Below are 26524 nucleotides of genomic sequence, written 5' to 3'. Positions count from 1 at the left end.
TGATGATGATGGATGAAGGGAATGGCAAAACAATGCACATCTCGCACACACACACACTAGCTGTACTTACTGTAGGCTCTGATCTGTAGTTACTACACTGTATCATCTACCATGTTACTGACAGAAACACCAGCTAGTAAAGCATGAAAACAATGTTTGAATGGATGGATTTCTTTCATATTAATACATTTATGAACAAAGACAGACCATGCATAAATTATAAGCATTGAGAAATCAAAGATGGGGGAGGAGTGGTCTTTGATTGTGTTGTTTCCAAAGATTTGAATGCCTTTGGGATTCATAGTGAATAAAATCTGTTAAGCCACTGCGATGCTGTTCAGACAGACCGGGCCAATTGGGTGCCAATTGGAGCAGGAGCTCTTCATTTTTTTGAGAAGCAGCATGTAAAGAGGGAACCCAAAACAAGCTGTTCTCTTGTAGGTGTGAAAGAGGCTCTGGGAAGTGAATCACCCACACTGAAGCCAATGGATTTGAATAGTGCAGTGTGTACAGGGTGTATGACGTCACAGCAGGACAGCTGAGTTGACAATTATCAATAAATGTGTCACTATATGTAAGAATGTTCTAATTCAAGCAGCAGCTGTGAGAGTGGTTAAAAGGAATGCTGCCTATGCTCATTCATGCATCTGCTGCAGTGTCCATTATTAGCTCTGTGAGGATTATACCATGGACACTTTTAAAACACTAGTAATATGTTGTTTTTATTATATCTTTAACTGGGATTTTAAACCGTTTATGTTTGAGGTCTCCAGATTTGTCGGATATGATTTAAAGAGTATAACACTACAACAACGTATTTGAATAGCTATTCTCTGTGCAGGGTGCTAATATGACTAATTATCTGATAATTATTATCCAATTTTAAAGGCGGACATTTAAAAATAAACTGTATAACATATTCAAGGGTTTTCTAGAAAAATATAGTATGAGGTTCCTAACGGGACTTACGTCCAAAATCACGGCTCTGCCTACTTTCCAGTGAAAATAATGCATGATAGTGAAGTGGAAAATAATAGATTCTTCGTGTCTTAGAGCTGCTGAGTAATACATTGCACCTCAGACAACAAATACATCCAGAGTTACTGTTTCTTTACTTCCTCTACCGTTTTTGATAAACAGAAATATTGTTTTCTGGTATCACTTTAACATTTTTACGGGGAAAATCTGCATTTTGGTTTGAGGGCGCATGCTGACAGTAAGAGGGCGCAGCGCCCATTACCTGGTTTAGGCAAAACCCTGGTATTCTACTTTTTGGACACTAATGCAAGGAACTGAAGTTAATAAGGAAAGGACAAGGAAGGGGCGAAAGGAGGAGCTAAATGAGAAAAAGGGGAAGAGGTAAAGGAGATATACTTAGTAAAATAAAGCAAAATAAGACCACAAAAAGGAAGTAAAGAAGTCAACAAGTAGGTAAAGATGGTAACAAGGAGAGGAGAAGTCAGGGAAGGAAAGGAGAAAATAAATAAATAACAAAAGTGAGAAGTAGGTTAGAGAGAAGGAAAGGTAAATATGGAGAACATTGTAAAATACAAGACGGATAATACGCAAATGAGAAAGGGAGGTAAAGAAGGAACTAAATAAAAAAAAGACAAGGTAGAGAAGATGAAGTAAAAGGGATAAGGCGAGACAGACTATTAACTTGGCAGTGATCTGATTGTTTTAATTTTACACTTAGGTATTATTCTTAGAAACACTTTTTTAAATATATAACTACTTTGCAGTAACAGCTCAAAACATTTGTTACACAATAATGGGTTGAATAAAGGATATTTAAAGATAATCTCTGCTGTGTTTGTTTTGGTAAACTTTTAATAGTGTTATTTATTTAATGTAAGGTTTTCATTATGAATCGCATACCATGTTTTTTTCAGTTTTTGTATAGAAATTTGAGATTGTTAACATTTTTGCTGTTAAATATCTGTAGTGATAGGGAGACTTGACATGGTTGTTTTTTTAAAACTGTGACATGATGTTGATGGTCTAAATTTAAATCAAAGCAGATATTTTTACAAGTTAACCACAAAGACGACTATAGAGGAAAGAGGAAATACCAAGACGACAGCTGCAGCAGGTCCAACAAATGCATAGAGAAGACCTCCTTCCAGAGACAGCCAGCAGCTAGAGAGGAGCAGGGAATACAGATGTAGAGAGACATGATCAGAAGAAACGGGGAGGATGGAGGAGTGAGGCGTGGAAGGGGGAGGGAACATGAAGCGTTGCAGAGAGGAGGGGCAGAATGAGGTGAGAGGTCGAGGCCATGGCAAGAATAAGGATGGTAAAAGATATATGGGACAGAGAAAGAGAGAGGTTAATTATTCTGCACATAAACCCCCACCATGTGTAATATCCCTGCATCAATAGTTAAAGAGGCTGCAGCTGGAGGATGCTTACTAGCTTGGTGTTCCATATCCCTTTGCCTTGGTGAACCCCACTGAGATGGCCACTACTAATGCAGGGAGACCTGGCAGGGAAACACAGATGCACATTAACCCAGAGGAACTGAGGGAGAGCAGAGGAACCATTGTGAACAGCAGACCGGATGCTCACCCCAGCCGAGACACAGGAAGCGCTTGCGTATGATGCGGTTCCTGAGACGGCCCGTCACCGCCATGTAGGACTGCCACGCCTCTGTCAGAACCCAGCAGAACGACGACAGGAAGAAGAAATGAAGGAACGCAGCGATCAGGGTGCACAAGACCTGAAGCAACAGAGAAAGTTAGAGTCAACTCCACTATCAATTTCTCTGTGTGTGGAGGGAGATCAAAATGCAGTTTCTCACCGTCCCAAATAATATATACAAAATATGTATACACATCTGAACACCCACTTAGACATACAGCCCCGGAAAATTAAGAGACCGTTCAACATTATCATTTTCTCTTCTTTTATTATTTATAGGTATGTCTTTTAGTTAAATTAAATATATTGTTATTGTATTTTATAAACTACATGCACATCTGAACACCCACTTAGATATATATAAACACATACATAAGATTACATAAATCAGACAAGCTGCTCTGATCCTTTGTTAAGTAAATACCCAAAAATGTGTTAAACAATACATTGGTCTCACCTTATTCCGAGTCTGTGTCTGTCCAATGAGAATAAGAGCATTGGAGGAGATGATGGAGAGACAGAAGTTGATGAGGATGACTGAGCGCTCAGACCGGATGTACCTGCAGGACAGAGATTAAAATTATGACATGAGGATTTGAGTATTGTAAACCATGCATTGTTCATCAGGGGAAATCTGATCGACCCCTTTGCAACCCCAAGTTGAAGTTGCAAGCTACGTTATTGGCGCCCTCCTTCCGTTTTTTTCCCTATGGGAAAGTAGTAGGTTCCCCATCAAGCCCCCAGGATGTGCTCACGACTTTGAGAAAATATTCACAGTGACCAAACAGCGGGTACTACAACTTCCATATCAGTCCGTGACGTCACCCGGCCCAGAAAGACTTTTTCCCATTGACTTACATTGGGAAAGAGACGTCTGTGAATCTGAGGATTTTTTTTTGTATCTAAATAAATTACCCAGTATGAACCCTTTTATAGCCCTTTTTAAAATCATTAGGCTTAGCCTGACACTATGCTTATGTAAGCCAGTTTCTGTGTGGTCCAAACCTGCAGCAAGATGTGTACTAGCCGCTGTTGCAATGTGTTAACGTGAAGAGCTGTTTACTAATCCATATGCCTGACCTATGTGCATGACCCACTGAAGTAGCGTTAGCTTCTTTCATTAACTCTTAACCTTTTTGAAGCAGAGCATTGAATTGCTAGGTAAATACTTACACAGAAGCATGATGTGTACTTGACTTCCCATGTCAAACACATACTGTATGAGCCACGGACCAAATGTCTCACATGAAGGGATTGTGATTCTATGTTTTTGTTTTATATTAGGTCTTCTCCTCAAACACAGGCTAGCTGCATAGTCTTCACTTAACACAATCATTTTCTATGTCTCAGGTCCACATTCCATAGTGACTTTATCTCACCTCCACACAGACACATAGATGATGATGAGCAGCAACAGAGTCAGAGAAGAAACTCCACAGCCGACGATCAGCGTCACCGATGGCAGCTGAGTCTTATCCATGTTCTGAAAAAGAACAAAGAATATGAAAAGAGCTGTGGTCATGTAGTCTGATGCAACCATGATTAATCAGCTGATCACACTGTCCACATAAACACAATGAGGAAGAGTAATACTAAAGTCTTGAAACCATCACTGCACACAGAGGAACTTTGTCCGGTCCTGCAGATCTGTGGTGTGGATAGACTGTGACAGGAGCTGTCAGCAGATGAGTAGACAAGCAGAAAAATTCCCCGTTGACTCGATTTGTTGGGATCTCACCTCCTAACTGGGTCACTCATGGTTCAAATGCAGTGGACTACATTTCCCTTAGCATCACTTCACTCTCTCTCAGGTTTTTGGAGACATTGTAGCTCAAACTTAAAATGAAACTGTAAAAACACTGATGATGATCGCACTTCTTCGAGGCATCGAAACTCTTGCTACTATTCAACAAAAAAACATATCGACAAGTAACTTTTCTTACGTAGGGCTGCACCCAGAATCCCATTCTGAAACTGATTGAAGGTTAATTTAGTTAACATCTAATATGGATCTAAATATCTTAATTAGATCAGCAACATTGCTTCCCAATGCCGATTCAGGGTTTCCTGCAGTGTCTTAGAGGCGGAGGAGTGAAACTTCAACTTCCAACTGATTATTTGTTTACCAGTATTGGGATGATAATGATTTGAGTAATGGTATACTGCCTTCCTGTGTTTGCTTGATTTACTCCTGTATTCTATTTGTATGTTTCTGATTGTTTTGACCTGGCAGCAAACAGGGCTGCAAAATTAATCAAAATATAACCAAAATTGCAATATGGACTATTGCAAATCACAGGAGGAACAATGTTTGTTTAATGCTAAATATGTGTTTAAATACAATTTGATATGAAGTACTCTGGGGCAGCAGATATCTTGGCCTACATATCATATTTATAAAGACATTTAAAAAAAAAAAACGTATCGGTTTGATCATCATTATAGAATAATATGTTACATTGATAATGAAGTAAAATTATGCAATGATGGTTATTCCCTCTTATATCACCAACCATACTGCAATTGCAATACATTTCAAATCTACAGCTACAGCACTAGCAGTGAAAACCATTCTAGAATCACAGAAAAAAAGTGATGTTGTGTGTAGTTGGAAGTGTCTGTAAACACATATAACATAGCTGTCCTCAGATGTACAGAGACACGGTCAATATCCAAACGGTCCATTTGATAATGAGCCTGAAAGACTGCTGATCTCACCGGAGACTCTCAGATAGAGGACTGGATTCAGTCAGTGTAAGTGGGTAGCCCCAGCTGGCTGACTGCACAGTGGAGTGTTTATGGTGGTAAGTGGAGATGTAAAGGTTAGAGGGATGACGTCACACACACTCACACACACACACACACACACACACACACACACACACACACACACACACACACACACACACACACACACACACACACACACACACACACACACACACACACACACACACACACATTCACAGAAGCCCAGCAATGACTACAGAAGCTGTGAACTCAACAAAAGTAATTTCGCTGATATAGCTTTCAAACAGTGGCTTTTCTACCCTGAAATGAACGCCATTTTCTTTTTGGACTACAGCACACACACCAACACACACATGCTGACTAAAAGCTACACATACTTCGTTAAAATGTATCTTAAGTATCGTATCATGTAAGCAGTAACTTCCTCCAACAAACTCCTTACACAATGTACCTACAGGCAACCTGTATCTACAGCTGGTGTAGTGGTGGTGGGGGGGGGCTGGCAGCTTATGGGGCTTGGTTGCCGAGCAAGGTGACTTCAAGGTGATTCATGAATGAACCACAAAAGCGGAAAACACACAAACACACACACCTAATGTTGCTTGCCTTCACATAACAAACAGGCATATGACATAGGCTTCACATGTTTTCCAATCCTAAAAAATGACAGTTAAACCAAATCCCCAAGCTCCAGCATACATTTTCTTAGTTGCCATGGCTACGCTGTAACATGGCAGCAGCTGCAGCAGGGTGCATGGGTCTTGTGCAAGCCTTTGTGTTTATGCCAAGCGCCAACTGGGGTGGTGGGGGTGGGGGGGTCTTACTGCAAGTGCCAAAAACTGCAACTTCATCACATCTCCACTTGCAGCCAGCTCTAAAAGAGAGTCAGTGTTCACTGATCATGGTTTAAATGCTTAACTGAACAACAGAAATAACATGTTTACATCCTGGAACCAAACAGGTTTGGTTTATTTTAGCTCATGTCAACCGTTGGCCGATATTCTTTTATATTAATCAACCATTATAATTATATAAAGTCTTAAAGTTCTGTACTATTAGGGGCATGGTTGCTGGCCTTTAAATTCATTTCAAAATAATATATATTCTTCTTACTTAAAACAATATTAAATCCCTTACCGATAATCCTTTCTCCCACTTTCCCTGAATATCCAAAGATTGGAACAAACTACTGAGCCACTTAGGTTACTTTCTATCATTTCTTTGAGCAATCTATTTTTACTATTCTGAGAACAGAATCTGTCTTTACCTGAGATATGGTAATGGTATTTTAATCAGTACGTATTTGTTAATTCACAAACAGTATAGAGTGGTGCAGGGATGACGTATTTTTGTAGGCTGACCCGGAAGTAAGCTGCACATGTGTTCCCTCGACAAAAAGCAATGCGATTTCTCGTTAGGCTTTTGGAATATTGTATAAAATAAGATCTGTGGAAAAATGCACGTTTTGTTCAGCCGGATAATCTCCACGTCTAACCTACTTTTATCATTTTCTAATCATAAATCTAATCTCCAGAAGCAAAATGCTAACATTATGCTATAAATAAACTAAGAGTACAGCAGGGTCGCACGACTTCAACGTCCCGCCAACTTAAGATCCTTTCAACTGACTTGAATTTTACAAATTGAATCGTTTGTATTAAGAATGTGCAAGAGCGCAGGTACTTGCTTACAAGCAGGACAGGGGCCAACAAACTTAGTGGGAGTGCTTACGTGTTCGGCATAATGACGTACAACGTCCTCGACAACTTCTGTAGTCCTATTCAGCCCTTGTTAACAACCATGTAAACTCTTCAAAAACTACCAGTGTGGGGGGGGGGGGGTCACTGCTGATGTATTTAATGTCGTAGAACAAACCGTGATCCATCTCTTAAATTTGTTTCAACCACAGACTTTATTTTGAGCTATTTTCCAAAATCCTACACAGAAATCCCATTGACTTTGAGACGAGGGAACCAGAAGTGGTAAAATGCTAACTCACGTCCGAGTTTTAGGACTCGGTCCTGCACCAGTCTGCTACACACTTTTGAATCTTGTTATAATTTATCTTCTGGGGACCATGAACGTGTCTAGCAAGTGTTCTGCCAAAGTTGACTTCATGGTGGTGCAAGAGGAAATGACAGAGGATTAAAAAAGGTGGATTTCCTTTGAGGACCATGCATTTCTATACACTATTTTGTAGAAAAGTATTGAACCGACCGACAGTGCAAATCCCTAGTGCCAAGAGAGCCAGTAATCATGCCCACGAACAGCAAGTAAGAAATAATAGAGGCTAGAAATAGCAAAGGTAGAGTGATCTTTAAAGTCCATACCCCCCATACACTAGCCCTTATGCTGGTACGTGATGTGACCAAGTGAAAAGGGTTAAGGTGAGGTGAAGGGACAATTTAATGAAACAAGCCTTGCAGTTGGTGTGTGTGTGTGTGTGTGTGTGTGTGTGTGGGGGGGGGGGGGTTAAACATGGAGGGACCTGGACTTGAGGGAGTTTTTACCCCCCCACTTCCCTTCTGGCCGGAGATAATTGGCTGAGTTTATAGCCTGTCTTGTCTCCAGGTTTGATGTGTGTGCCGGGGCCAAGTTAATTAAATCCATCTGATTAATCTGCACTGCAGTGAGTTCTTCTCTAAAAGCAAAGGGGAGAACACGATTATGAGTGCATTCAAATGGAAAGGCGTCTGCTGAGACAGACAAACTTTTACTTCCTCCTCAGCCAATGATAGAGCTTGGCAGGAAGTCTCACGCAGCTTTTAAGCGAGAACGCTACCATCCACACTAAAGTGACCAGACTGCATTATTCCACCTGAGTGGCTACCTCCACTGAGGAAGACCATGGGATGTCATTTAATTTAGAAATCTATTAGATGAAGCTCCTGCCAATATTGGCAGTAAACAAATATGTTTGCTTGAGCAAATTGCACAGGTATCAATTACACTCAATGGTATGCAAATGTTATTCTACTGATTGGAATATGAATCAAATAAAAGCAATTCATGCTTCCTAGTGATGGGGCCTAGCTGTAAATATAATATGTACACTGAAATAAATTATAATACAATATGAAATTATTAAGGACTAAACCATACTGACAGGAAAGTCTTAAGAGCAGTAAAGATCTGGAGTCAAGTCATGGTTAGCTTAATTTAGCCTATAGCAGAGACAGAGAGAAACACAATATAATTGTGCTTGTTTTATCATTGGTTATGTTGGTGCTTCTAGGGGAAGTTACAGGCCTACGTTTTGCTGATGAACAGCAGCTAGGTGCAGTGACAGTGCACAGCTTCCTCGAGCTGTGTTTTCATCTTGAGTTGACCAGGCAATTGGAAAGAACCCAAGAAATGTTAAAGCTAACCCTAATTAAAATACAGCTAAGCTGTTGCATCAGTTAAACAGGTGAAATCACATGCTTTTAATTGATCTTTAGATTTACTGAAAAGTGGGATGTTGTTGCCTCGGACAGAGCCAGGCTAATTGCTTTCCCACATGTCAAGTGTTTATGCAACGCTAAGCTAACTAGCTGTTTGCCCCAGCTCCATATCTACCTTACAGACAAGAGTGGCATTCATCTTCTCATCTAACTTTTAGCACAACAGCCAACGAGCACATTCCACAAAACACTAAAACTATTAGCCATTAGCAAGTCAACTCAAATTGCCCACTCTGAATACAGCATTCAAAACACACAGCCGAGACGTTCCTCCGTACAACTTCTGCTTCAGCTTTGATAGCAGCAAAGCAATTTTACATGCGCCATTTCACATATATTTTTTACTCCCCTTTGATTTTAGCATTTTAGCAACAAACTTCAGTTGCTTTTATATGCATGAATACCATAAATATACAGTATGTGGTGTGTCCTCCATGCGCTCTATTATCTGACTCTGATGACCTCGGACTGGCCTACAGCACTGCAGTCGCTCCTATTTATTAACATGTTAAAAAAAGTGGGCTAATTGACTTGTCTATCATGCCAGCAAATTCAAACAAGCTTAAGCAGGCTTACAACATTCAAAATGATACAGGCACAAACGTTCATTCATCCCCCGCCCCCCCCCTCCCAGCACACAGAGGCACACACTAGCAGTTGCAGTAAACTGGGCTCAGGTTTTGGGGCTTTTGCTTTGACTGCATGTGCGTTTTTTTTCTCAGTCTTTCCCTCTAAAAGCCTGCAGCGGCATTGAACTGAGCAAAATGGACACGAGAGGTGGCAACAAGAGAGTAAATGATGTAGTAGGAAGAGAAAGAGCGAGGGCTTAAATGTAACACTGCAACTGAGGATGGAAAATGGTGTGATGAAAATGACTGAGAGAGAGAAAGAAGAGAGGGGGGAGGAAGAGCGGGAAAAAAGGGGTTGGGTTGTTTATCATGCTGGGGCAGTAGGAGGATAGCTGCAGTCAGAGCGGCTGGGCCATTTAGCAGCTACTATGTGTTGCAGTAGGAATAATTAGCATGGCCGTCTCGTAATAACTAGAATGTGCAGAGAGGGACATGGAATGAGAAAGGAGAGGAGAAGGCTTTTCCTCCATTTCTGGCAAAAGGAACCACCATGGTGTGTGAATCCTCCGGGCTGCTACAGAGCTGTGAACAAGGTGCTGTCTGCACAGGTGGAGACAGGCAGCAGGGAGGGCAGCTAACTGAGGAAGCATTGCTGGTCCACTGATGCTGTTAGCTTATATTCCTGTTTCACAGTTGTACTAAACAAGAGTCTAAAACTGTACAAACAGCAGTTCTTTAGGCTATCTGCTAATTGTATTATGGCAACAGGCGCATTCATGACAATGCAAATGCTGTTCAGACACTACAATGTATAATGTGTTCATCACTTCACAAGTTGAGATGAAACACATTCTGTTAATGTGTGCTAACAAAGTACCAAACGTCATCATGGCAATACATTTAATCAAGACCTATCCTTTAACTAAAAAATAAGCAACCGGCTAGCATGGCACATCAGCTAAGATAAATGTTACACTGCGGATGGATGGATGGACGGATGGATGGACGGACGGATGGATGGATGGATGGATGGATGGATGGATGGATGGATGGATGGATGGATGGATGGATGGATGGATGGATGGATGGATGGATGGATGGATGGATGGATGGATGGATGGATGGATGGATGGATGGATGGATGGATGGATGGATGGATGGATGGATGGATGGTAGGATGCTGCCTCAATCACAGGATGATCTTTATGATATCAAATGTAATGCTAATTTACATGGGAATAAGCTTGACTCAAGCTCAACATCTATTTGACTTAGGTTACTTTCTTCAACATATATTTAATGATTTGGTCAATGAACATTTAAGACAAAAAGGCTAACCACAATAAAATAATCAAATGAAACATTATTGTGCTGGATTATCAAGGGCTGCTTGTTGTTACATTGTGTTGCTTGAGCCACATATCATGCCTTGCTCCACAAAAACAACATGTGATGATCCTGCTGCTGTCAGGGATGCTGGTGGAGCTGTTCAGTGTGTCTGCTTGTTGAGGTGTGACCCCCTGCCACACACTCAGCCTCAGCTAACAGCTACACTGAACATTAGCTCTGGGATGGGGAGGGGCGTTGGTAGTGTGACTGATGTCTGTTTTCATTATTGATTGACCTATTGATTCATTTTCTGTTCTCTGACTGAACATTAGCCATCTAAAATGGTAAAAAAAAAAAAACATGTCACACATCCACCGTACAGCAGGCTCTTTAAACATGCTGTTTACTGTAACTAATGCCCAACAGTTAAACACCATAAAGGTAATCGTTGTGCAATGAAAAGAAGCTTATTAAGAGCTACAATAATTAGTAGCAACTTCCAATTGATTGAATGGAAACCCAATGTTTGCCACACATACAATTCACTACTGCCAAAAAATATTTGGCAACTCATCTTTTTTTATACGCCCAAGAGATTGATACTATCCACGCTCAATTAACATGTAGAGGATTTCCCTTCACTCTACCCATCGCCTGCCTGTTCCTTATGCTATCACAAAAAGGTTCTGCTGCCAATAGCACATCCTCTGCAGAAAATCACAAAGAGACCCTTTCTTTAGTACCACGTCTAACACTGTTAACAAGTTGAATACCAATCTAATGTCTGTACATAATGTATGAAGCTGAAGATAATGTGGTTGGCCTAGCTTACCGAAATAAAGTGTTGCAAGGAGTAAATGTAAAATAAATGTTGAGAGAATTTTGGATCTTGGACCACTGACTTGCAGCGTATGGACAGTAGAAAAATAAATGCATCTGGTCTTCCTCTTCTTCATCACAGGATCTGCACAATGAAGTTGGTTCAATGTCAAAGATGTTTAAAAAATATATTTTGTAAACTTAGCTTAGCATTATGACGGTTAGCAAGGTTACACCATACAAAGGGAAGTAAAACGCCAACCCTTGGCAATACCTTTACAGGTTTAGACTGAGGATAAAAAGCGCTTAAAAGAAAATGACACTCACTTTATATGGTGTCAGGGGATGTTGCACTGTGGAAATTTCTTTTTTAACCAACAATAGCCAGGGGCAGTGATTGAGTGCAGCTTCTCTGAGTCATGTGGCCATGTGTGGTATCATCATGGATGCACAGAGAACAAAGGGAAAATCAATGCACAGTAATCACTGTGACACACGCTATAGCTGGAGATGTTCCACAGAAGTATTCCATAGACATTTCTGTTTGTGTACACGTTAAACAGATCAAATGTTTCCTCCAGACAGGTTTATTTACCAAAATATTGAACAACTTCTTTAAATGAGCATTGACCAATCAGTCAGTCAACTGATTAACATGAACTATTTCAGCACAAAGGGAACACACCAGTGTAGCTTCCAGCATCACTCACACCTTTTCCTCATGGTCATGGGCTCCCAAACTGCAAATATCTTGATCAAAATAATGAAATATGTGAGTCTCAAGGTGATAAACCCAGGCTTTCTCCACCTGGCCTAGCCTTCTTTCAGGGCTGCAGCTAGCAGGATAAACAGCACGCTGCCTCTATGACTTTAAGAAAGCCTCGGTGCCCATGCTGTTACCAGGGCAACTGGTGAACAAACTGCTTCCGAGGCAATTTCCAGTCTAATAATAACTAATCGCACTGAATGAAAACTCCCCTACAAGACACTGCCCTTTCCCCAAAGAATCTGGGGCAGGTTTGAGTCACTGGGATGCTCCTGTGGCCCGAAAACACATTTCATTACACACACATGCACACACACACACACACACACACACACACACACACACACACACACACACACACACACACACACACACACACACACACACACACACACACACACACACACTGCTGTGTCCACGCTGCAGACACAATGTGATGTACACTGCTGTAGTCTTTTTGAAATGTGTGTTTCTTTCCATCACTGGATTGTCATGCAGCACCTTCTCCATCGGGCCTGGTAACCATGGAGACACCATCCCCTGTCTAATGTGCTGGAATATGCAAATATGAACAAGAATTGCTGGATGGAATAAAGAAAGTGGGGGTGGGGGGTGCATGCAGGTATAACAACCTGAGCTATAACATGATGTTAAATCCCACTCACCATGTCATTGTGACAGTGATCAGCACCATCTGAATGCACAGTGCTGCCCTTCCTGTGGGCACCCCTCCTGGAACATCTCCTTCTAGGTGCAACATGAATTTAGACAACCCCCACCCCCTGCAAAACAATAAATAAAATCCTTTCCCTTGGCAATGCTATAATAACCTTTTCTGCAGCATAGCTATGGCATGTCGAGACAGAGAAAGGGAAGGAGGGGGACAGAGAGGGAGGATCTGTTGATATGTAATGACAATGACGCCCTTTGGGGAGAAAAAAAAACACAACAGCTGATGCATTCACATAAAAGCCCCCCAAAACACACCGTTTAACCGACAGCTTTACCGTTAACGAAGTCAAAGGGAGGTTGTGCGACTTACCATTTCGGGGTTTAGCCGTGCTAAAATGGCGAAGGTGGACAGTCTGTCACACACGCATTTGGTTCTGAAGGAGTCGACTAGCACGGCTTTGCAGCCCCTGGCAGACCAGGATCCCAGCAGAGAGGAGCTGCACGGGAGAAACACACACACACACACACACACACACGCACACACACACACACACACACACACACACACACACACACACACACACACAAACACACACGTTCACACACAGAGGAAAGCGATGCGGTGAATTCAGAGGCAGCTCCGGCAAAAGAGAAAACAGCGGTTCAAATCCCACCGCGTTGCACCGGCTATTTAATCCACTTTACGTCTCCGCCGGTAGCACAGGCGCGGAGAGGAGCGGCGAGAGCAGGCAGAGAGGCGAGAGCAGAGCCGGGACCAGACTGCCGACTGCCCCACACATCTCATGTTATTATTTTAATACAAATAATCAGAACAGTTATCAGGATTATTATTATTATTATTATTATTATTATTATTATTATTATTATTATTATTATTATTATTATTATTATTATTATTATGTCACGTGGTGCCTTGATTTGTGCTTTTATTTTATGGAGCAGACAAAGCCTGAAAACAAGTTTTCTTCACTATACTGCCAAAAAAGACCACTGATTTACTTTATTTGTATTATTTTATTATGCCACTTATTTATATAAGTGGCTGCATATCAATACATTTTTAAATAAATATTACCCATATTTATTATCCATTTTTTTCTGAACTAACTTTTATTATTTAGAATTTTAAAAACCCCTATGCTTACAGAGAGAATCACAAAGAGAAGAGATTGTTACGTGTCACGTGGTGCATTGATCAGCAACTTAATTTCTTTGTATCATGTTCATGAGAACAAAAAACACCTGTGTAATTATTAACATCATACTGGCATTGCATTTTGTTTGCTGTTTTCAGGCTATAGTGTTGTGCATGAAAGAAGCTTCATTAAAAATAATTTCTTAATTTCTGCTTTGCTCATAATATTGTGAAGGAAAAGATGCTTAACCCCCCCAACGGGTGGAAACAGTTATGTCTTTGTTCTTACTGTGGAAACTCATTGCCACAAAAACCCAATTAATTGATGACAGTAAGTTGGGAATGGTTAAGAACGAGTGTAAAATCTTCCCTGGTGGCATTAAGTTTCCAAATGAGAAATTGGTAGAAGAGTTGGATAATTTCCTGTTGTAAATGTTAGATTGTATCAGTTATAAAGAATAATGACTTTTGCACATACAGTTCTTACATAGTGTACTCTCCGTAGTATTAGTGAGTAATACTGTAGTAGGGGACACAGATCTCTTCCATCATTCAAGCAAAAAATGACTTCACTGTTTAGAGTGAGAGGTGCCATGTATTTGGCTGGTGAATCAAAGCAGTTTGATGTACTGTACTGTTGCTGCAGGGTTTGGTTTATATTTCTCCCAATTATTCTGAAAAACTCAATTTAACCGGGCTCGTGACACTGGCCCTACATTACTCTGCTCCAATGCACAGAGAAATTCAGCAAATATGTCAGATTGATGAAAAACCAACCAAGTTTTATGAATGAACCACATGGCAGAAACAACGGCAGGCTACAATTCTCTTCCAACAAATTCACATCCACTTGATTGGCTTCAATTAGAATAGACTTGTGCAGTATGCAGGTTTGGACTTTAACTTGTACTCGGGTCATGGAATCCAAATGAATTTGTCCAGCACTGATAATAGGAAGCTCTTGAAATGTCAATAGTTCCGCATTTTCAAATATTCAGAGACCCAAGAGTCTAGACAGACATTGTTGAAGAATAAAAAGTTCTTAAAGTATTCCGCATGGATTATTTCATTCTCTTTATGGGTCAGTGTGTGATCGGATTGCTGATAACCCTAACCCTAACCCAAAAGCTTTTTGATTCTGTATCATATTATATATTAAGCCCATAGTTGCATCATGTTCCATCTCCGTTACGACTGCTGCAGACACTCAGCTGTCACTCAAGTCAGTGTGCCAATGTGAACAGCAAACATGAGCACAGCTTCTCTATTCCATTAATTACTGCCAAAATAAATGGTCTATTCCAGGAAGCTTCCTAGGAAATAATTATTAGGAATAAACAGACCCAAAAGGTAAAACATTAAAGCATCTGTTAATCGTTGTTGTTCAGGAACAAGAGACACTGCACAGGCAAGACTCACTTGAAGCCAAATCCAGTGAACCTCTAAACCAGATGTATAGGAAAGAACCCGCCCCTTAGCTTATCATGTATAATGTGTTGAAGTGCTTGCTAATAGGAGCACTACATATTGATCACCATGTTACTGAAGTTAGCAAAGAAGTCCAAGGGAGGCATTTCAGGCAGGAGGAACACAGGGATGTTAGCCTTTGCAGACCATTCACATGCTCAAAAACCTGTATAACACTCTACAGGGAAGGGAAGACCCCAAAAAAGCAAAATAGGGCCTCTATAAAGGAAAACAAATGGTGGTTAATGTTGCAAATTTAAACAAATGAAACAAAAGTGCAAAAAAAGACTGCAGTTCTGTAAAGTGACACATCATGTTTTGCCGTACAATAAGTATTTCTATCAGGTCAAACAGCAGTCTGTAGAGTGACCATCCTGTGTTTGTTAGACCCATCCATCAACCCCACCCTGTTCCATATGTTCACTTGCATTGACTTTGATTTGAAACATATTAATGATACTTCAAATGAAAACATAATCTGGGAAAAAAAGCAAGTTTTGGTCGAAAGATAATTCAAAGAGAATTCTTGTTGTATGGGAAGGTCATTTTAAGAGACCAGGCTGCCTCAACAACAACAGCAATAAGCTCAACAACAAAAGGTGATGAGCACACATTTTTAAAAGCCACATACTCACATCTATTGATTTCATAAGCTCACAGAAATCTGTGACTGTGTTGAGTTGTGTGTGCCTACGTGTGTGCGCATGTGTGAGAGAGAGACAGAGTTAGCCCCGGGAGGTGACTCAGTGCTGACATTAGCACATCACCTCCAACAGAAATCCAATATATTAAGACTCAGTGCGGTTTCTCTGTATGGCTGACGTGATTAGGCCTCGCTGTGATCCACACAGTGGCCTGCAGACAGCCCTGCCCCCCCACTCTAATTGGATAATTTAGGTGCTGGTCCAGCAGCCCTGCATGGAAGAATGTCCTCTGCCAAGAACAGTCCACACAGAGGAAAAGCAGTCTGCCAGCACAGAGGAAATATAAACAATGATGAAGTCATCATGGTTATCTCGGCCTGGGCCAGGAGACTACACATTTAGAATAGACAGCCTGCGCTATGTTAAAATCGAGGCAGACACATACAAGTCTTTGAATCAAAATAATGAGCCAAAAAGAAAAAAATATGACATGTGACATTCAAGATTTCCTATTTTGATAAACTAAGTTTGCGGTCAAATAGTCAGTTTAGCAGGAAGGTTCCTAACAGAGTGGAATGACCCGGAAGTCCCTCAGTGGCCGCCATGATAAGAGCTGTTTGAATTCTCTAGATGATAAGAAAGGAGCTTTGAAACTTCCTTTATAACCTCCTTTAGCGTAGGAAAAAATGGACCTTCCTTTATCAAAGGAAAGGAGAAAATGCTGTCCCACAATTCCTTGCCGCCGCAACATTCGGCCGTTCACAGAAACAACCGATCGTGACGAGAAATGCATTTCATAAAAGTTATGGTGCTTATTAAGCAGTTTAAAACGTATACCATAATTTGCCAAAGTGCATTGTTTTGAACGTTCAGCTCTATATTAATCAAAAGGAGAAATATGAACGTAACTTTTTTACTGAAATGATCAAATAAAGTCCACATTTCATAATGTCATTCACAAATTGGCGCCATGCTAGGTGGCAGCCTGTTGTAGCAGCTCCCTGTGTTTTATTGATATATTGTTTTGTTTTTCTACTTTTAATCTTTTATTTAGCTTGTTTTTCTTCACACATTTATTTCGGCATTGTCCACGTTCTTTTTTCGCAAATTCTCTGTTCATTTTTCTGTTACTTTTGGCACTTTTTGTAACGGAGAGCCATGCACAAAGGACAGATGGCATTGTTTTCACCCGCGACCAGCTGATCAAGCTCTGCAGACCCCTTACTGCTGCAAGGAGACTGGCATGACATCTCGGACGAGCTACGGAGGCATCAGCAAGACTGCAGAGCTGGAGCCAAGCGGAAGACTAAGAAGAACAATAGATATAAGCCTTCCGTGCCAGCAATCGTAATGGGGAAATTGAGATCATTGGGAAATAAAATGGACGAGCTCAGAGTGCTGACAAAGACCCAGTGGGAGTACCGTGAGAGCAGCGTTATGTGTTTACGGAGACGTGGCTGCACTCGCATGTCCCGGACAACAGCACGGCTCTCCCCGGCTTCACGAGCGTTCGGGCGTACAGGGACGCTACTCTGAGCGGTAAGAAGAAAGGAGGAGGGATTGCACTTTATATGAATGAACGATGGAGCTCCTTCTCCAACAGACTGCTCCAGCTCCGCTGTCACAAGGACAGGTACAGGAGAACATTCCTGCCCACTGCAATAACTCTGTAGAATAATACCCCTCTGACTGGCAGACAACTCACTGCTCCACAGCCTCTCTGTAAACTGGACTTAAGATGTAAACTTTACTCTTTACATTGTATATTTATATTTTCATTTAATATTCCATTTCATTGCACTATTTACTATCTGTATATTTCTTATTTTTATTTCAAACTGTTTCCTATGCTTCATATTGTATTTTACTGCGGTAACAAGGATACATAAAGCATTTCAGATTCTGATGTTTGTCACAGGCATAAGTTTCACTTTGCTTTTTTATTCCGTACAATTCCAACCTAATGAAGAATATCTCTCTCTCTCTCTGTTGTCCACGTTCATAAAACATAAAGAACACCATCAGAGCGCAGGGTGCAAAGTAGATGTGCTTTTAGTAGTCCTGTACAGAGAACTGTAGTCTCCCCACAGCAGATGCACGTTAATGGCGTCCGCTGGCGCATCATAAACACGTCGGATAGTGTAAGTGCAGTCAGATTCTCTTGAAGCCCGGCCATCTTTTTCTAAGTCCTTTTGAATTCTTCTATCCACTATTCCTTAACCCAGTGATGTTTCACACAGAGGTTAAGGAAAAGGGCATAGTGAAAGGCAATTTTTGGAAAATTCAACCGTACACTAATTATATACAAAGCCAGTATTTTCACATTAACATGGTAATGCAAAGGCATCCTTTTTCACAGAGGATTGTGACTATACTTAACATTATGAAATTACAACTGTCCATATACTAAAGTCACTCAGATGTAGGATAACTTTTCCAAGGTATTCATTCATCTCCTGTGCCCTCAAACAGCTGCTGAATGGGCTGGCATATGAGTTAGTTATGGAGAGTGTTGCCTGTCAGCCTGTTTCTATTCAGAAGTAGTTGTAAACAAACATGCCCCAGCCCACTGAACCTCACCTCACTTCTATAATTGTATTACAGCCCTGATGAAGATTGGTGGTCAGCTGTAATATGGTTGATGAATTGCGACATCAGCCCAGACTCTGCGAATGAACTGAGACAGCCAACTTGATTTGTATGATCAGAGCGAAGGCTAGTTAGTACTGCAGTCTGGTAAACAATGCTCAGCCTGCTCAGAAGTATCTCCGGCTCTCTTACTGCTGCAGTGTTTCTCGAAACATTGCAGGGACTTTGCCTGCCAGCAGCTTTAATAGCAGCATATGGATGATGATGATGGGATGTGACAAAATGAGTTGTTCATTCAGAGACTTGAATTTTCTGGTGACAAACATTAAGAGTTAATCTACAACCATTAGATAAAGAGATTAAGGAAATGGCATATGAATGCTGTCTGAGAAAGATGTTCCTTAAGCACAACCATTTCACCGTTTCAGTTCACAGGCTCTGCTGAGGAGCACTTAAAGTGAGCCACATCTGAAAGTAATGTTTTCAGTCAAAACTATTGGACATTTTGTCTATAAAACAACAATATGTACATTTATATGTTCCTTGATAATAGGGTCCATAAAATTGTTCTGATTTAGTTGGTGCTTTTTCCCAAAGCAATTTCTACTGTTCAATACTTTAGACAGACAAGGGTCGGAATCAAATCCCTGACCCTCTGATTGCTAGATGCCTATTTAGTACCTGTTCAAAAGCCCTATTAAAGAATAGGATATGACTAAATGCTTGGTTATACTTCCAAACAGACATGGACACAGACGACTGTGTCTGCATTCCTTATTTGCACACTACATCATTATGCTGCCTTTGTTGTGTCCATTCTCTGAACTGATCGTCAGCTCTTGGAGTTTGCACGGAGCATTGGTACCCTCTGATAATAACATGTACGTCACTCTGACCTTTAGGAACTTGCGAATGCGTTAAGAAGAGCATTGGCTTAAGGGTCAATGGGCTTGCATAATAGTTTGAACAATAATAAGGAATGAAGGACGGCCCAGCTAACAGGCCCAAATGTTTGGACTGATGACATCAATTCATGTACTTACTGCACGGACAACGGACACAATAAGCACCTGGTTTAAGATATGTGTACCTTGATTTGTTATGGGTAATGGAGTCTGATCACTGGCCTATGCATTTACTCATATTATTATTAAGCAATACTGTCAGAATCAAGTTTATTGACAGGTACGTTTACTGTACACATACAATGAATTTGATTTGGTGTCCGGTAAGTTGTAAGAGTAGGTAAGAAATAAAAACAAAACAAAAATAAGTATTTTTAAGAAAATATTTAACATTAAAAAAGAAAGAAGACAAGTATTTACACCAAATTTGAATTTAAATATACAAAAGCACCTTCAAAGCTAAAAAAGTAAAACACTTAGGACAATGAAATATGACAATATATGACAAACTGCAGTGTATTATATTTGAAACTGGATGGCTGTGCAGGAACATGGCTAACAGTATTCAGTAAACATGTTGTTCACATGATATGCATTAATGTAATGCATCATTTTTGTGGGGTGGATAATGGTCAGTGTCATTAGGAAATGACTTGACTGTGTCCCACTATTAAAAACAGGCAGGCAGAGCTGGCAAATATTATGTGTCTCAGGTCAAAGTCATCCAATGTGTGGTACTTTTGAAGAACAATGAGGTCCATGATTTGGCTCACGCGACAAGCAGAGACGACCGAAGGCTACTTTGTGCTAGCTTTGCTAAGTAGCCTAATATAACTTATATTGTGAGGTCATCAGAGTCAGTGTATGTTTCTCCAGCATCTCCCAAATCAATGCTGCTGTATAGCCTCCACTTATTTTTCTTTCCTTAAATTTGTAAACAATGCAGATGTGGTCTGGATATTGTGATCGTGTTGCATTTGGGAGTGTTCTGGTGCATTAACATGTTGTATCCTGGATATTCATTAGGTGGGTATAGGGGCCTTGGACAGTATTTGGGATATTCATAATAGGAGATTTCAAGCCTCTCACACTATGACAGAGTGAGTTGCCATGTACAGTATTATTCTACTGTACAGTCCGTCTCCATATTCCAAGTATTTCAAAATAATGGAATAAATAGTAATAATGTCAGATGTGATACTAAAAATCGCAAATGCAAATAGTGTAGTGTAGTCTGATTAAACATCATAGTTCAGGGAGGGGTTATATGAGATGCACTCTAATTCATGTGAACCTTCTCTTTCCTCATTTCCTGTCATGGCAAATTGTATTACATACTGTATGTATTAAACTCTTCACAACAAACTATCAAAAAAGGCAAATGGGTTAGCTAACAGGTGAAACTACAAAAAAAAGGATAAACAAACAGCTAACAAATCTAAGAACGGGTGTCGGTGAGAGGGGGGCAGACAGGAAGGAGCTGCTGAGGTTCTCCTTATCACCTTCAGGAGATTGAAGTGAGGAGCTAGAGAAAGCCCGGGCTGCTCCACATCCCTTATCAACATGTCGACGCCTCTTCAGTTTCCAATTTCTCCCCCAAATATTAACTCATTAATCATGCCTGCTGTCCAAGATGAATTCTAATTTTGAAAAAGACATGTCTCCCCCCCGAACCCTGCCACGCCAAATGATTAGATTCTTTGTCCTTGCTTTGATAAAAAGGCTTTTTGAAAAATAACTAAAGGCAGTGGAACAGTCGGTAAATACATTTCCACAGCATTATCTCCGTTAGCAGCAGATCCCTGTCACCCTCACTACTCTGCTTCTCTTCATCTCTATACTGATTTTGCAATTCCTGTCAATCAATCTCAAAACTTTAAACAGTTCCTCAACAAAGAAAGGGATGTCAAACGAAATATCTGGACAATAAAATGTTGAGTTTCAGTGAGCTTGGTTTAAGCCTTTGATGTAAAGTTGTCATAATCACCATATAGATTCTTGAGTTATGGACAAATTCCAACTAACAATTGTCATGTTACAGTGACCTTGAGATTCAAGCTTTTTTCTACCATATTCTGATTGTTTATACTCTAGTCGAAGGGAACTTTTTTGACTAATATAAATAATTTCCCTCCAGATGTTTTAAGATATTGCAATCAGGGAACTGGGGCAGATGTAATCCACCCAAAAACATAATGCCCCCGGCCCCAGCTATCACGAGGCCTGAGGCTTGAAAAGATAAAGTAGAAAGAATTGAAATTAAATGTAGAAAATCACAGCAGCAGAGTGCTGCGAGATGTACGGCATTCTGAGTAGTGTTTGCAAACACTATCAACAGCAAATTAGAACCGTTCAGAGAATATATAGTTCACTTCAGATTGGCAATTAGGACTTTTTGCAAATAGAAGGCTAGATCGGTAAGCACACATCATCCACCCTCATCCTAAACCCAGGAACCCCACAAGGCTGTGTGCTTAGCCCTATGCTCTTCACAATTTTGGTGGTCGCTTTTAGACTGTAAGTGTAAATATGCACATTGAATTTTATTTTGTTGCACTGTCATTGCTACTACCTCTACTTTCACCACTTGTATTTATTTATTTTTATCTGTTTTTATTTCTGCATTGACAGTTGCCAAAGAAATGTTGTTGTACTTTGTATAATGACAATAAAGATATATTCTATGGTGAAAAATGTAGGTAGGTAGTTGTACCGCAAGAGTTTCACGTTAGCATCACTACAGCACTAATTCCATCTATAACACCAAAGACATGTCACACTCCCCCTCTGCTGCTCTGTGGTTTGTTTTTATTAGAAAAACACTGTGACACGATCTTGGTTTTAGTTTGTTTCATGTTTTATTTTGAAAAGTGTTCTGTCCTTATGTTGTGTCAGTTGTTGCTTCCTGTGTTCTCCCATCTGTCCTGGCCTCATTAGTTCCACCTGTTCCCCCTCGCCTGCACCCACCTGACCTCCAGCACACCTGCTCTCTATTCCCTCCCTCATTAGTTCTGCCTGTCCTCAAGTCCAGGTTTTTCAGTTAAGTGTTTATTGGATTCTTGTCTGGTGTTAAGCTATGTTCTGTTTTGCTTGTGATTTCATTTCTTTAAATTGTTTTAATTGTGTGAAGGTAACCTTTTTTTCATTTAGGTTCACCCTTCACTTCTGTATTCAAACCTGATTCGAATCACTTCTACTATGCTGTTTTTTTTTCCGATACTTGATTCACTTCTGTAAATACACACAATTCTTCCTGCAGCTGTTTCAATACAAAGGCCAACAAGCAGAGTTGGTGAGTTTAGGAAAGGCCAATTAGACCGCACAATTTATCATATTAAACTGTCCATTATGGTGCATTATTTAAAGAATAAAATACCATTATCCAGCTCCGGAAAAAAATAAGAGACCACCGGAGCATTATCAATTTCTCTTGTTTTATTATTTATAGCTATGTCTTTGAGTTTTCTTTCATTGTATTCTATAAACTACTGACAACATTTCTCTGTGGAATGGCTGCCATACACGTAGAGATAAAGATTTAGGAAGCATTTGGAGTGGTTTCTATTTCTTCCAGAGCTGTATATGATAACTACAGCAATCTCGCAACTGTTATATAGACATAAAGATATTTAATCGTATTAATTTGCACCTGACAGCTTCTGTTTGAGTGATTGAAAATAGGCCTATAATGTTAAACTTTATATTGACATAATACAATGTAAATTATTTTTATTCAATTTGATTTTTATCTGATATTGAAAAACACTTTTATATTATGGAGCTGGTTTGCCCGGGTTGTCATAACAATTTCAAATGCCCTTTGAGGTTCTTCCGTGGTAGACAGATTTAATGTGAAACACCTGTTGTGTTAGCGATGTAGAGGCAAAATAAATAAAGTTCATTTATTCCTTGAAATAAATCTGTGGTTCTCTGCAGCCTAGGTACATACAGCCATCATTCAAAAATGTATGGTAGTTGAGAAATTAACATAACCCTGCTGAGAGTAAGTATGACTGACTAGACTAAACGCACTTTGAAGCTATGTTCATACTTTAACATTGTCAAGGCTGCATAGGCTGAATGATATCATCCATGCAGTTTCTCAGTATTTACTTATTTCCCTCAAATGTTTTCTCTTTCTCCTGCTGCAGGTGTATGTGCCATGCCAAACTTCTTATTAATTATTCCACTGAAGCGATGCATGTTCTGCTTTTCATCTCTGTAACAAAAGTGTACGTACCCATCTAAATGTAAATGTCGGACCAGCATTGCAATAAGGCTGCCAAATGTTTGCCTCCTTCCTTCGTGCTCGCTATTTACTCCGCTCAGTGCTGACACATGCTCACTGTTTTAAACAAATAGGGCACTTGTGAGCAAGGAGTGAATGATTAGTGATTGTAAATCTGGCCACAGAAGCAGTAACATCTAACTGTTCAATATGTATTATTTACTCCTGTCACACTTGCCACGCTCTGTCTTTCTCTCTCTCAGAGTCCAAACTGCTCTCTGGAACATGTTGATGTGTGTGCGTGGGCTGGGAGGGAGAAGAAAGCTGTGAGCGACACTTTTAATTTTCCACATGCTGCATCAGTGTCGTAGCAGTGATAGCATGGGGTTAGCGCTTTGCCAGACAAGAGCTGTGGAGCTGTTCCAAACACTCAGCACCTCTCATCTGGGACCACTGGACAGTCATGGACCTTTCCGAGGGAACATGCTAACACATGGAGTACCAGGAACTACCATACAGTATGTGTTCTGCCAATATGCCACCAAATAATTACATTTCTCAAGAACCGAGGGTGTAATCTCAGGTCACTAGAACGAAGCAGTTTGATCAGCTTTTTACATGCCAAATTGCCCGGATATGAGATCATCTAAATAGTCTATTACTGTAAATTCCCCCCCAAAAAACAAGACTGAATACGAGCCTTGATTTGACAATTGCAAAGAAAGACATCAAATTATGCCATTGAGTTTGTTGCTATTATGCATTTAAGAAAGGTCATGTGTTCCTTTCCTAAACTTTTCGGTGGATTTTTGAGTCTCATACTCATCATACTATTTTATCATTCATTAGCCAAGCTGTTTCTGCTGAACTATGTGTCATATTTCCATTACACTTTGATTAACTTTTTCAAATCAAACAAGCCTTTTCCCAAACAAAATGTGTACTTTTGTTTGGGAAAAATATATAGTATATAATGTATATACTATATATGTGTGTTCATAAAACACAGTTGTACATAAACACATTTATAGTGATATTTTCGGCTATTTTGGTAAATCTAATGCATATTTAAAGGCAATCTGCCGCATAAAATGTAATATTCTCAGTCTTCAAGAGGTTTGATTTTAGCATTCAATTTTAAAAATAAGGTAAGCAAAAACATTGATGTTCATCCGCTTGGAAAGAGGAAGTCACAATGACAAACATTTTGAGAAATCTCGATTTAGTGTAGTTCAGATGGATAAACAAGGGTTAATAAATATTGGTTATTGGCAGCGTACAGCAGCTAATGCATTTCTCATAAACTTAGAGGATTCATGAGAACAAATTAAAAGTGGTGCAGTAGAAGCTATACTACACAATATCTAGTATGGGGTGAAATCAAAACAGAAGGATCCACGATGTTGCACTACACAACTAATAGTATTAATACAAAATGCCTACTAGCATGATCAGACAAATCACCAATAAAGTAAAACTCACCTGTCACTTTCATCCCAGGATATACACGTCTGGTTGGTGGTGCCCTAATGGATGGGGAGCAGAGAAAAGATATGATCACCATGAAAGATAACACCACATAATGTCATATTAGATCAATATATTTTAGACAAAAGTCACTCACGTTGTACAGGTGAGAGAACTCCACCACAACCGGTGCAGAGAGGGAGGCAGGGGTGGGCTTGATGGTCACTGATAACACTTTGGAGTTGAGGACTGTGCTGTTTCTAGAGGGAGGAAGGACAACACCAGTGGGTGATCTGTACACACTTTGAGCTAAATGATAGCATTAGCTGAAGGACAGTGCTGTACAATTAACAATGTTCACACCTCAGTTTAAACACACAGTCCATGGCTTACAAGCTTCTTTTAGCCAACTACGACTGAGTTTTGCAGAATAATTTCATAAATAACAGTTTTTCCTGAATGATGACGGTAGATAAAAAGTGGAAGGATTACCCACGGGGTGGACTCCAACCCAACTTGCCAAATCACTATGGTGATTCTAATCCATGTGGTAGACCGACAAGACACTTTACAGGACAAGTGAAAACCTTGACCTGGTGGTGCTAGATGAAATTTCAGACTACGCAAATGTCAAACACACATTTGTTCTAGGTACTGTGAGTCCGATTGTGTAGCAATTTTAAAGACATTTCAGACAAAAACATCTTGTGTAGGCACTACAGGACAGGTCGAGGGAGCACCAAAGGCACAAGGACTATCAAAGCCGCTGAGATATTCAAGATGGACTAAAGTGGTGAAAAGATATACTATAAACGTATTGCTATTTAGGTAGTGTGATTAAACATTTTGGGAGAACAGGTTTTAAAACACTGATCACAAACATTGAAAAATAGATGAATGCACAAAAATAAACCTGCAACACGGTGAACTTGCAAAAGGGTAGATTGACATTGCTGTATTGTAACAGTAAAGGTCACACAATTTATTAGAGTCAATTTAAACAGTTACAGTTCAGTCCGCTAGATAGGCTTCATATCACATTAAAGGTCTCCTATATTTGATATATTTCAACATATTGT

General features: G+C 40.1%; 1 protein-coding gene across 1 annotated transcript in view; it reads right to left on the bottom strand.

Moving 5' to 3' along the window:
* The window catches only part of adgrb1a (adhesion G protein-coupled receptor B1a), a 115925-nt gene that overhangs the window by 23526 nt on the left and 65875 nt on the right, over nucleotides 1-26524 (bottom strand). Inside the window, exons 15-22 of the mRNA XM_063880371.1 lie at nucleotides 25603-25705; nucleotides 25461-25504; nucleotides 13360-13486; nucleotides 4020-4123; nucleotides 3098-3200; nucleotides 2569-2719; nucleotides 2413-2482; nucleotides 2073-2139 (exon numbers count right to left, since the gene is read on the bottom strand). Of these exons, the coding sequence (XP_063736441.1) occupies nucleotides 2073-2139; nucleotides 2413-2482; nucleotides 2569-2719; nucleotides 3098-3200; nucleotides 4020-4123; nucleotides 13360-13486; nucleotides 25461-25504; nucleotides 25603-25705 (769 nt within the window). The remainder of the gene's footprint in view (nucleotides 1-2072; nucleotides 2140-2412; nucleotides 2483-2568; nucleotides 2720-3097; nucleotides 3201-4019; nucleotides 4124-13359; nucleotides 13487-25460; nucleotides 25505-25602; nucleotides 25706-26524) is intronic.

Source organism: Eleginops maclovinus, chromosome 3 (genome assembly GCF_036324505.1).
Source record: "Eleginops maclovinus isolate JMC-PN-2008 ecotype Puerto Natales chromosome 3, JC_Emac_rtc_rv5, whole genome shotgun sequence".
Classification (NCBI taxonomy): Eukaryota; Metazoa; Chordata; class Actinopteri; order Perciformes; family Eleginopidae; genus Eleginops; species Eleginops maclovinus.
The sequence above is the reverse complement of the archived record's forward strand: the minus strand, read 5'-3'. Positions and strand labels throughout refer to the sequence as shown.